The 13,138-nt window shown below is 35.6% G+C and overlaps 1 protein-coding gene across 3 annotated transcripts in view; it reads left to right on the top strand.

Moving 5' to 3' along the window:
* Positions 1 to 13,138, top strand: part of LOC128230556 (rhombotin-1-like) — a 56,708-nt gene that overhangs the window by 39,493 nt on the left and 4,077 nt on the right. For all 3 annotated transcript variants that reach the window (XM_052942945.1, XM_052942946.1, XM_052942947.1), the window contains exons 4-5: positions 11,634 to 11,877; positions 12,204 to 12,329. In XM_052942945.1, the coding sequence (XP_052798905.1) occupies positions 11,634 to 11,877; positions 12,204 to 12,329 (370 nt within the window). The remainder of the gene's footprint in view (positions 1 to 11,633; positions 11,878 to 12,203; positions 12,330 to 13,138) is intronic.

Below are 13,138 nucleotides of genomic sequence, written 5' to 3'. Positions count from 1 at the left end.
GCTTTGTGAAACATCATAGTGTAAAGCCATGTTATCCAGTAATTGGGGTTGGTGTCAACAATGAAAAGCATCTCTTCTAAAGGACTCTGAAGTTGCAGCCGAAGTAAATGGTATATTTTCAGAAACATAGCAGAGATCCATAACGATTAGCTCTCTCTAAAAGTGGAAAGGTCTACAAAACATTTTAAGGAACATGTTTTTCAGCTCTTGTTCTTGTAAAGTCCATATTCTATTAGCCAGAATGCATCAATAATCTTCTTGTCTGCTGGTGGAAATGACCATAATTAAATGTATTATGGCAATTTGGATGTTAATTAATGGGCTCATATCTGTTAAAATGAATTCAAAATGTCGAAAAATCTTAAATCACATTTAATTTGAAGGAAAAGTATATCTTGTGGAATATTTTCTATTTCACAGTTTAAGAACTATATCAGTGTATATCAGTAGCAGGTACTACACAGACCTCTGTATATCAGTGTACATATCAGTAGCAGGCACTACACAGACCTTTGTATATCAGTGTACGTATCAGGTGCAGGCACTACACAGACCTCTGTATATCCATGTACATATCAGTAGCAGGTACTACACAGACCTCTGTATATCAGTGTATATCAGTAGCAGGCACTGCACAGACCTCTGTATATCAGTGTACATATCAGTAGCAGGCACTACACAGACCTCTGTATATCAGTGTACATATCAGTAGCAGGCACTACACAGACCTCTGTATATCAGTGTACATATCAGTAGCAGGCACTACACAGACCTCTGTATATCAGTGTATATCAGTAGCAGGCACTGCACAGACCTCTGTATATCAGTGTACATATCAGTAGCAGGCACTACACAGACCTCTGTATATCAGTGTACATATCAGTAGCAGGCACTACACAGACCTCTGTATATCAGTGTACATATCAGTAGCAGGCACTACACAGACGTCTGTATATCAGTGTACATATCAAGTGCAGGCACTACACAGACCTCTGTATATCCATGTACATATCAGTAGCAGGCACTGCACAGACCTCTGTATATCAGTGTATATCAGTAGCAGGCACTGCACAGACCTCTGTATATCAGTGTACATATCAGTAGCAGGCACTGCACAGACGTCTGTGTGACTTTGTAAATCTTTCTTCAATGTTACTTTTTAGGTGCTTAAAACTGCAAACAGATCAGTTTTGGTTATGTTGACATTTCTCATTAGCTCAACAATCTGAGGTCTGCTTGTTCTTGCCACCAGCTTCCACAAGCAGGAAATAGGAAATTTCCTGAAAGTCAACTTGCTTTTTCTTGGAGTCAATGATTGTTAGAATGATTAAAATTGACTGAATTGACATGTTCACTTCCTCTGGAAAAATCAGTAAAGTAATACTAAATCAGAAAATGCCTTTCTCTTATTCAAAGTATGTGAATATGTTGATGCTACTGAATGTTCATGGCTGTAGATCTATGGTGTTATGCAGGTGTGGCCAGTGCTGCCGAATGTTCATGGCTGTAGGTCTATGGTGTAATGAAAGTGTGGTCAGTGCTGCCAATTGTTATGGCTGTAGGTCTATGGTGTAATGAAAGTGTGGCCAGTACTGCCGTGTGTTCATGGTTGAAGGTCTATGGTGTAATGAAAATGTAGCCAGTGTTGCCGAATGTTCATGGCTGTAAGGTCTATGGTATAATGAAAGTGTGGCCAGTGTTGCCGAATGTTCATGGTTGAAGGTCTAAGGTGTAATGCAAGGGTGGCCAGTGCTGCTGAATGTTCATGGTTGAAGGTCTAAGGTGTAATGCAAGGGTGGCCAGTGCTGCCGAATGTTCATGGTTGAAGGTCTAAGGTGTAATGCAAGGGTGGCCAGTGCTGACGAATGTTGCCGAATGTTCATGGCTGTAGGTCTATGGTGTAATGAAAGGGTGGCCAGTGCTGCCGAATGTTCATGGCTGTAGGTCTATGGTGTAATGAAAGTGTGGCCAGTGCTGCTGAATGTTCATGGCTGTAGGTCTATGGTGTAATGCAGGTGTGGCCAGTGTTTCCGAATGTTTATGGCTGTAGGTCTGTGGTGTAATGAAAGTGTGGTCAGTGCTGCTGAATGTTCATAGCTGTAGGTCTATTGTGTAATGAAACTGTGGCCGGTGCTGCGGAATGTTCATGGCTGTAGGTCTATGGTGTAATGAAAGTGTGGCCAGTGCTGCCGAATGTTCATGGCTTCAGGTTTATGGTGTAATGAAAGTGTGGTCAGTGTTGCTGAATGTTCATGACTGTAAGTCTATGGTGTAATGCAGGTGTGGCCAGTGCTGCTTAATGTGCATTGTTGTAAATAGGCCCATATGTTTGCTTAGTTCATTTGCAGTAAGGCCTTGAATGTTAATAGATCAATTGCATGTTCAAATTGTGATGCAGATGTAGCCAAGTCCCTTGAGTATCTATAGCTGCAAGTGTGTTATAAGGCACACTAGCAAGTCTGTGCTGTGATGCAGATGTAGCCAGATGCCTTGAATGCTTATAGCTGCATGTATGTTATTAGGCACACTAGCAAGTCTATGTTGTGATGCAGATGTAGCCAGATGCCCTGAATGCTTATAGCTGCAAGTATGTTATAAGGCACACTAGCAAGTCTTATAATGTTGTGATGCAGATGTAGAAAAATGCCTTGAATATTTATAGCTGCAAGTCTGTTATAAGGCACATTAGCAAGTTTATGTTGTGATGCAGATGTAGACCTTGAATGTTTATAGAGCATGACATATGGATTTTTGCTGAATATGAATGACTTAACCTTATTCAAATTGAACTTATTTATATGGACATGACAAACTTTTGGTCTTTGTCCATTAATACTTCAGTTATTTGCTTTTATGACATATCCAGCTGGTAACACTGTATAGAGACTTGCAGAGCACTTTAAGCAAGCTCAATAATTAATGTGTTTTAATGTGTTTGCTCATTTTCCTGTTACTGTATAGACATCAGATGCAGAGAGACACCTAAGTGGCATTAATGAATTTTAGCCATTACATTATAAACACATAGATTTGTATCCATTTACTTACTGTAAACACCAGCTTGAGTGGATGCATTCATATTGTCACTTTAAAGAGGTGGACTATACTTTCCTAATGTTAGTGCACTTCAGGGAGACTCTCAGTTTCCATGTGCATAAAATAATGTCTTTGTTGTGTCACTGTTTGTAGTGTACTGGTACCGTTTCTTCAGGAAAAAAATAGAATGAGGAAAAGATGCATGTATTTATAGTGAAGTGTTCTTAGTTTGCAATAAGCTTAAACTTTGCACCTTTGCTATCAAGGTAGGCATTTCTAAATTGCTTAGAAAAAAACTTACAAGATTCAATTAAATTTTCAATTTGATAAATTGGTGCTTAAAATGAGATTGTACAGTGTAATGTTGCATTTGGTATATGTGTTATGCCTAAATTCCTATTTCATTCTGTGTCTGCAGACATATTACTGTTTTCTTGATAAGTGTAATGTTTTTATATCAGGTTTGTTCAAGAAAAATCTCATTATTGTTACAGATTTACACCTTAATTGGGGAGAGAAATTCCCTAGCTGTATTGCTCCTCTTGTAATGAGCCCATTTTCTTAAAATACTGTCATAAAAATAATATATTCAGGAATGAAAATAGGATGTATATTTATTTTTTATCATATGTAGGTAGGTAGTTATCAGAAAGGTTTTGCTAACAAGGCTTATTTCGACCCTCCAACAATACTTCACACAGCAGTATTTATTTTATTACGAATTTTAACAAGGCACATTTTTTGTGATGTATGATAACTAATGAATGTGGTTTTCATCACCACCTTAGTGTCTATGATGACTTTAACTGTCCTCATCTTTATAAGATATTCAATAATTGTCATGCACTGACTAAGTCAGACGAAAAAAAATCAAATGTGTGAACATTTTTTCTTGAAATCTGATGTCATTGAATTTGGTCATTCAATGGTTTTGTTCTCAGACAGTTATTAATGATGTCATCTTCAGAGGCTTTGTGAGTGATCCTCTACCAAGTTTGTCCCAATGGTGTACCTATGTATAACAGTTCAAGGTAGCTTGCCCACCTCTCTCTCTTCCAGTTATATCATAATGCTTGATCTCCTTAAAACTTGGAACATGTCTGAAGTTTGCTGAGTATTTGTTCATTGTATACAAAATAGAAAAAAAAGAATGTATCAAAGTTATAACATAATATACTATTTGAACAGTGGCACATTGTTGGTTCATTGATATTGTCTTCTCAAATATATATCACTTGCAGAGTGTTGCAGTATGGTTTACATTTTGACAATTGTCTGTTATGTGCTTTATGCAAAAACCAGATGGAATCGGCATCTCTACATCTAGATGGAAATTCTATTAGAATAATTGTGCCTTGTTTACTTTGCAATGTTGGAACACGGAAATTCTCAAAACATGATATGATACTGGCCTGGTAGCTTGGATCTCATAAACAGCAGGCTTGCATGTAAATTGAATTTTGTCTTCTGTTGCTTTTGGAACATTGGGAAAAAAGTGCTATTTTACTCTTGTTTGAAAATTAGAATATTAATGGTAATTCAATCATGATCCAAGCCAAGGATTTTAAATTGTCAAACTATTATAAAAGATCATGCTAGGCCCATGTGTTTTACCAGACTTGAGTTTTGTCTGACAAGAGTGTCTGGATTTATCTAATGTTTGGACATTACATCAAGTGTTGTGTTTAGAAGGACCTGTAAAAATACGTTTTTAAAGACCTACCAAAGAAAACTGCCTGCGAATACAGGTGAGGGAAGGATATTACATTTGTAGAGCTTTTTCGCATTCATCCATTTAAAAAATGTATTTTTGTACTAGTTTTTTGCCAAAATCATATACAGAAACGTAAAAAATATCTTGCATACAATAGTCCTTATTTGTCAATAATAACAGTAATAATGACTCCAACATAACCACAGATACAGAAGCATTTTTGTGACAGTAGGAATGGTAAGTCTTGTTTTTGTGTTTTGTATCTGGCAGTTTCATGCCACCCTGTCAGCTTTATTACAGGGGTTCCCTGGGCTTGCTGGCATGTTATTGCTGATGTTGTCATATCAGAGACGAGTCTGTACATGTCAGTCAGCTTCAACCCTTGGACATTCACTCACCATCTTCCAGTATGGCTGGCTTGAGTACACTGGACTGCCATTTAGAGAATATTTTAAATAATTTAAATTTGGCATTTAGAGCTTTAAAAAAAATCCACATTTGTGGGCAATTTTATCTGATGCTACAAATTCAAAAAGAAACTAATTATTTAAAAAAGAAAGAAAAAAAGACAATATAGTAAGTGATTTATGTCATCGTAGTATCATGAATATATAATGTTTGGGAAATGGTCATGGCTTAATAAATATCAAAAAAGGACATTGGGAATTTAGAGAAAAGTACTGTATTTAGTCCATTGCTTGTCTACCATACAATTTGATATGCTGATAAGCCTTTTTGACAAAAGGGTGAATTTTCAGCGTCAGTTTGGGATAGTCAAGTTTTGTGAATAAACAGTACAACAGTACAATAAATAAGTATCCATTAAACACCAAAATGAACCATTTAACACTTAAATTAAGCATTTAACACTAAAATTAACCATCTTTTTCTCTTCCAAACCCCTTTGAAATGTTTACAATCTACTTTGGGGGTTCATGGGAATGGGGCGCACACTGATGCTGAGTTAAAAACATTTCTATAAATTTTCAAATACTGTCAAACCAATATATTTGAAACAGACCTTTTATATTTAGATTTAATTTCCCCAAGTCCTGAAATGTTGGCCCAAGTGTGATGAAAGAGCCTGAATACATTCAGTGACAAATCTAATTACTCGGTGTAATTATTCTACCTATTCCATAAACCTAGTAGTCTCCATTTTCCTAATGAAACAATACGAGAGTGGCACATTGTAGGCATTAAAATGAGATGTGTCTAATTAGAATATGTTACAGAGAATGGGTCTTAATTAAACAATATAAATGTCAGAAAAAGTAAGCAGTTAATTAATGATGTATGCCATATTGCATTTTAAACCATGAATCTGGTATTTTGTTATAGAGTTAAGAGAAAAAAATGTTGGTCTTGTTAGGCATTCATTATATTTCTATTTTTTCTTGATGTTTATGCAAGTGACTTTTCGTAATGAATATTGCTGTATTACTATCAAGAGATACACAAATTGCAGCCATATAATTAGTTAGTAATTCCTTGATTAGTTTAATCTTTTCCTGAAAATGAGAAAACTTCTTGTTCTAAGTATAGGGCAAAAAGTGCTTCAAATGAATCTCATAAGAACATAATGCGAATCAGCTGAAACTATAGAGATAAGCCTTTAGTAACAAAAATGTCAAAAAGTAAGGAACTCTGTAGGAGGCAAAGAATTACCATGTCCAAAACCAGCTACCAACATTAGCATTCGAAGAGCCTCAAAAGAGAAGCATAGTAGACGGATGGTTAAAGCACCAGTGACCAATTAGCTGTGAGACAAATCACCAGTGACAATTATGACGGATAGAATACTTTTATTCCACGTAAGGAATCGCTACAATTGGAGAGATAGATACTTGCCAGGATGCATAATGAATTTGTTGAAGATTCGCTTATGCATTCTGACAAGCACTCCACCTCGGGGAATAGACAGCTGGTAGAATGTGAACTGGTAGAAGCTCATGGGAACGGTCAACATTCTGCACTTCAAATTATAAATGACATTGTGTGGATGATTTAGGTATAAGCAGAATATTATGGTCATCAGTAATTTGATAAGGCAATGAAAGTAACAGATAGACCTAATGGATCGTATGTAGACTTGGCAGGCTCCTTGAATTTCAATGGTCTCACCATCAGGATGCCTCATTTGTCAACCGAGAAAAATGGTAACTTATTCAATAACCTGAAAACGATTATGACCATTACCTGATCTCTGATGATACTTGAGTCTTGAGCATCTTTTAAGCCTGTCTGCTTTTAGGGTGGGTGGTTGAAGTTGAGTTATGTCGTAGCCTTTGATTTGTTTGCTCATTGCAGAGTCGTTTGGTACATTACTGGTGGTGCTAAAGATACTTACATTGGTACTCGAACATAACATTGGATTCAGATATTGCCATGAAACTTAATATAAATATTAGCAATCTTATAAGCCTTTGACTTTTGTGAACATATATTAACAATGAAGCATGCATTTGACCTTTGTGTTGAAAATTCATTCACTCTGGCAAAACATACTTTGAGTTATGTCCCTTGGCCAGATGAAAATTATTAAAGGTGTTTGCATTCTCATGCTGTACTTTTATTCTTAATAAACAGTTCTTCAGTGTTAGTATGCTGCTGTTTGTCAATGCTGTACAAACCATGGTGGTTATTTGGTACATTAAATGCCTGGTACTCTTAAGCAGAGATGGTTTGATGACACTGTAGGAGAAAGCAGATTGCAAGTTGCCTACAAAAAATGTTGTGTTAATTTCCATTCTATGGCAGAGAGTCGGTAATTAGCTGACAAACCGCAATGGCCACACTGGTAATTACTGTTTTGTCTCTGTAATGATTGCCCAGGTACTTGTGCATTGCCAATCTTAGGAAGTGACATATAAGGAACCGCTTTCATTAATCACCATGTGTCACTCTTCTCTCCAATTTGATGCTTTTGACTTTTCACTTTTCTTTGAAGTACAAAGCATTTAAGATTTCAACATAGCCATCAGGAACCCAGCATCTTATGTAGAACTAAAAGCAATATTTGCTATGGAAGTCTACCCATTATCAGTTTAATCCTAATACAGAAGTACTGCAAGGAATCATTTTAGTAGCAACAAAACCAGCCATTACTTCCCCGGCCTCTGTGTTAAAGATTTATTTAGGCTGATGACAGTTAATCTTTTAAGCCCCATCAATGAAATGTCTTGGATGATGTTCCCTAATGATAATGGTAAGAAAGCTCTTCATTGGAGGAAAGCATTCTGATGTGTACGGAATTAAGTTAATTCATGCATTAACTGTAATTTTGGTGATTTTTGTGCTTTCAAACAATTTACTGGTAAAAAGGGAAAATTGTGATGGCGTGATGCAATCAGTGTGATCTCGAGTGTGAAGGGCTGTGAGTAAAATATTGCTTATTTCAGGGCTTACTTATAAACAGAGAGTGTACGATCTTGTCATTACTGGCATCATGGCTGTCCTGATGAATTGCTGAATTGCCACTGTGACCAATGTGTTTTCATGGCGTTGGAATTTTCCAGTAATTTTGTTGAAAGCTTACATTTTATGAAGTTTTCTCTTGAGATCTTTATCCTTCCTTTAAAAGCATTTATGAGGTCTGTAATTTGATAAGTGTTTAATTAAAAAGCAGGGGCATAGATACACCAAAATAAATATGTAAGCCTGTCCTCTTATGGAATGGGCAAAAAAAACTAAGTTTCGAAATCTTATTTGTAGGCCTGCAGTGCCCGTGTAGCTACGCCAGTTAAAATGTGCGATCCATCACATAGTCTTTCGTTGCTGATTGGAAGAAAAATAAATGAAAACAAAAACCATTGTTTATTGAATAACCTTCTAAGATTTTTTTCTTGACCACTGAGATGTTCTCTTGTGGGTTGGTGTAACCTTAGCCGAGTGTAGGTTTTGTCATTAAATGTCCACTTTCCCCGTCACAAAGGGACGCAGCGAAAATCGTGCTGTCCTCATCAGTGTAATGGGGGACAAAAAGCAAAGTAAATTAATAAATTATTTGTACTGCTCAAGTGATTCCCCTGGAGTTTTGGGAAGTAAATTGTTCTGAAGCTAGAAAATCCAGCGACTCCAGACCCTAATTGTTGCGTGCTGTAAAAGCAAACCAGCCTCAAACAAAACTCTATTCCTCTGCTTATTAGTAATTTTGTATACTTTCTATTCATGGTAGAGCCAATTATGTAGCCTTCCAACTTCAATTTCGCCAGTAATTGACTTCTTATTCTTTTTGGCAATTCGATGCAAGACGTTATAATTGACTTGTTAATTCAAAACACAGCTGCCTGTGATATTATAACGATGTCTTTAGTTGCCTGTGCCACAATTTGTTGGACAGTATTTCAATGAAGGTGCGGAGAAATTTCCAAAGATACCAAGATATATTTATCTGTTCAATGGATGTAAAGGTTTAGATATAATTGGAAAGAACATTGTATGTGAAGAAAAAATAAAATGGCTAACTATATGGGAAGGAAAAGAGTGTGATATTCAGAAACTTATAGGTATGTGATTACACATATTATGGAAAATAGTATTTCAATTTTAAATGTTCCAATGTGAATAAGTTTTCACAAATTTAAATTGCTTTTTTAAATGATAATTTAAAGAAATACTTACCAGCATTTTCAAATAAGAATTTAGTTAAGGGATTATAGAATATAGTAAGTAAAAGGTGACAAATCGAAATTAATAAAAATGTTTCTGAGAGTTATATTATATTTTATGTGGCCTTCTTAGCATAGCAGACATACAGTGATCACATTTTTCGTCATTGTTCGCGGTGTTAAACTTTCATGTCTGCTCTGTAAGCAACACATTTGTTATCTAGTCCACACCAAACTTGGTTACGATGTATATTGCCACTGCTCTCGTAACTCCAGAGTTCAGGCCCTTGAGTAGTCAACATTTGACTGAATTTGTTCGCTCTCTACCAGGAGTATTTCTTATACAATCCCAACATTTTCAACTAGTTGTTAAACTCATTCCAAAAATTTACCTCGTCACACTCCTCATTCAGGTGTGACAGCTCTTGAATTGTCAACATTTCACCAAATTCACCTTGTATTTCCCTTGCCCTTTGGCAGGCAACATTCTCAATTTTTTGAATTCCAGTTTTAAATATATAAGATAATAGCCTGCAATTTAAAGGTTGCTAAATAAACTCAATGGGTGTTTCATAATCGCCTGTAATTTAAAAACTGCTAAATAAGCTCAATGGGTGTTTATATAACAAGGGTACCAGGCAGCCTGCATTTTAGCCTTTCCATTCTTTTTAAAGAAAAAAGGTCAGGTAATGTCAATACTCAGTGTTGATGTATGGTGTTGTTGTGCCAACTTTAAAATTGGCCATATCTTGAAAAAAAAGAAAGAGATAAAACTTGGTACAGATGTTCACTGTGTACAATGCACACATGACTGTATAGACATTAAATAAGGTACTGATACCTACATACTTTCCGGCATAGGACCTATACATAACAGTGTTATTTGCATGCGTGAGAATGTTTTTAAGGGGTGTGTAAGCACCGAAGTGTACTTGCTATGCGATCAGATCTCAAAATATGCACACGTCCGATTCGGGAGAAAAGCTCCTGGCACCACAGTTTGCACAATATTGAAACGAAATAGTAACCAGCCTGCAGTAGAAGTGTTCTTACACGGTACCACAATCTCCGATTTTCGAAATTAAATGAAATTATCAACTAAATATTAAATCATACTCGTGTGTGTTCATGTAAACATAGGGCACAGCTCCACCACGGAAGTGTCAACAGCTCTTTTTCTTTGCACCACCGTTAAGTGGTGGAGCTGGCGTTTAGAGGCCGTGAGTTATGTATGCACGATATTTGTATGAAAATATTTCATCTATGTATGTCTCAGAAAAATGGATACTTCAGAAAAAATGGATGTCATGTGTTACATTTTCCCTTCAGTTCATTGTGAACGGATATGCATTATGCCTGCAATCTGTTGTTAATTTGTTACAAAAACGTTGCATTGGCTTGCTGAGAATATTTGTTTAATGATGCCTAAAATCAACACATGAGTGTAAAGTAGATCATCCATTGAAATGTCACATTTCTGTTTAGTGCAGCATTTTATTAAGAATGTTCACAATTTCACTGGTTATTTAGTGGAATTGATTACATAGGGTAAATGTACAAATAAAACATAAAGTTTTCACAGAAACATTTTTTTATATTTTCCTAACATAAGAACCACAATTTTCCGCAAGAAATATTATTAAACAAAAGTATAAAGAAAAGATAGTATCTCTCTTAGATGCAAGTCCTGTTTCATTTCATTGTTCAGAAATGATAAATAGAAATAATAATTTGCTTGTCTATCAGAAATGTCACTCTGCGTATGTTAATGTAAGTCACAAACTCTACCTACAATAATACAGCTTTATAAAATATACTTTTTTTGTACCTATATTTGTCTCTGATCATTAGCGATTTGATCAGATTCACTAGTTCATTAATTAATTAATTTTTGCAAATACCTTCATATAAATGTTTAAGTTTGAGAAGTCATTTGATTATATCCTCATTGGTTTTGCGAGATGATTACGCATGGTTGAAAATAAACATACCATATTTGTAACGTCAAATAAAGGAAAATTCATTGACATATTAAACAGATATTAAATATATCAAAATGATTATGTTGGAGACATATTGTTATAACTTATTTACTCATCAATATTTTATTCCCTTCTCGTATGTTGTAAAGTTAACCAATGACGGTCTAGGATTGCAAATGCTGCAAAATCTCGATGCATCAAAATGACGTTACAGCAGTATTTTTATAGTAGTACCTATATATGACAATAAAACCAAGGAAGTCATATAACTCTGGTTTTTCTTTATTTCAGTAGTGATGCAGTTACCCCAGCAGCAGGAGGGAGGTCCAGGACAGGGGGGCGGGGTGGGTCAGAAGCAGCAGGAGTGTTCAGGGTGCAAGAAGGACATCCGAGACCGGCATCTCCTCAAGGCTCTGGACCAGTACTGGCACGAGGACTGCCTCAAGTGCTCGTGCTGTGATTGTCGTCTCGGTGAAGTTGGCTCCACCCTTTTTGCCAAGGCAAACCTTCTTCTCTGTCGCAGGGACTATCTCAGGTATAGGAGTAATGGGAACGTTCATGTTAACGAGAAAAAAATAGTTTCATGTCGGAAAATAGCTTATTGAGCTAATGTATCTTGTAAGCACATACATGACTTTAAATAAAGATTCTCGTATTGTGTATCTCCAATATGTAAAATAGAATTCATGTTGATATTGACAAATGGATAGTTTAGGATGTTCTGTTTACTGGAATTAATAGCAATTATACCTTGTTAAATATTGAAAAACATTGAAAAATTGAGAATGGCAAAATCAAAGTTGTGTTTGTTGCTTTTTTCTTTCATTTTAAAGTAAATGTCCCCTTTATGTGTCAATACAGGTTGTTTGGTACAACAGGCTACTGTTCAGCATGTTCAAAGATGATTCCAGCATTTGAGATGGTGATGAGAGCAAAAAACAATGTGTACCACCTAGAGTGCTTCGCTTGTCAGATGTGCAATCACAGGTACCAGTCCATGTCTAAATTTAAAAAAAATGTTATATTTAAAGTGTGAAATCATATAAACATTGGTATGGTAAGTTCAACATTGCATAAGAAAACATCGTCACCCTAATAAATTATGTGTAAGGTGAAATTTATCTTTCAAACAAAATTTCTTTTAATAGACCTTTTGCTTGTAGCTTCAAAATGATTGTAAACTTAAAACAGCAAATTACTTAAGTGTCTTTGACGATATAAATGAAACATTAAACTATTTCATGCATATGCCATCTTTTTTGTTTTACCAGTACTTGTAACAAAATGATTTTACAGGCTGTCGTTTTCTTATAATGAGGTTGTTAAATAGTGGAACTTGATACTGCAGCCATTTTCAGTAATTTCCTACAAAGCTTATTAGAAGTCATAAACTGCAATTAGACAACAATTGGGGAACTCATCTGCAAAGAGAACAATTACTGCTAATTGGATTGTGTGCATATTCACTGCAGCATCATGACCAGTATCTAAGGGCACACTTTAAATTTATTGATATAGTGCAATTTATTAGATTAAGTTGAAGTCTGTGTAGGTTTTTAGCGATTTTGTTTGGGGAAAAACCACACCTCATTTTAAAGCTGCATGGCAGTGTCATCAGTCCATGTGTTTTTAACTTCATTTTTTTGTGTACAGTACCTTCAAAGCTACTCGTTAAATAATTTCCAATATCTAGATTAGTCTGTTTGACTAAAACCACAAGAATATGTTTGGTCTTTTGTTGTACAAAATAGCTTACAAAAGAAAACTATGAAGATTGTGATTTTTAAAACTGTCAT

This window comes from Mya arenaria, chromosome 4 (assembly GCF_026914265.1).
Source record: "Mya arenaria isolate MELC-2E11 chromosome 4, ASM2691426v1".
Lineage (NCBI taxonomy): Eukaryota > Metazoa > Mollusca > Bivalvia > Myida > Myidae > Mya > Mya arenaria.
This window is presented reverse-complemented; position numbering and strand designations above follow the sequence as displayed.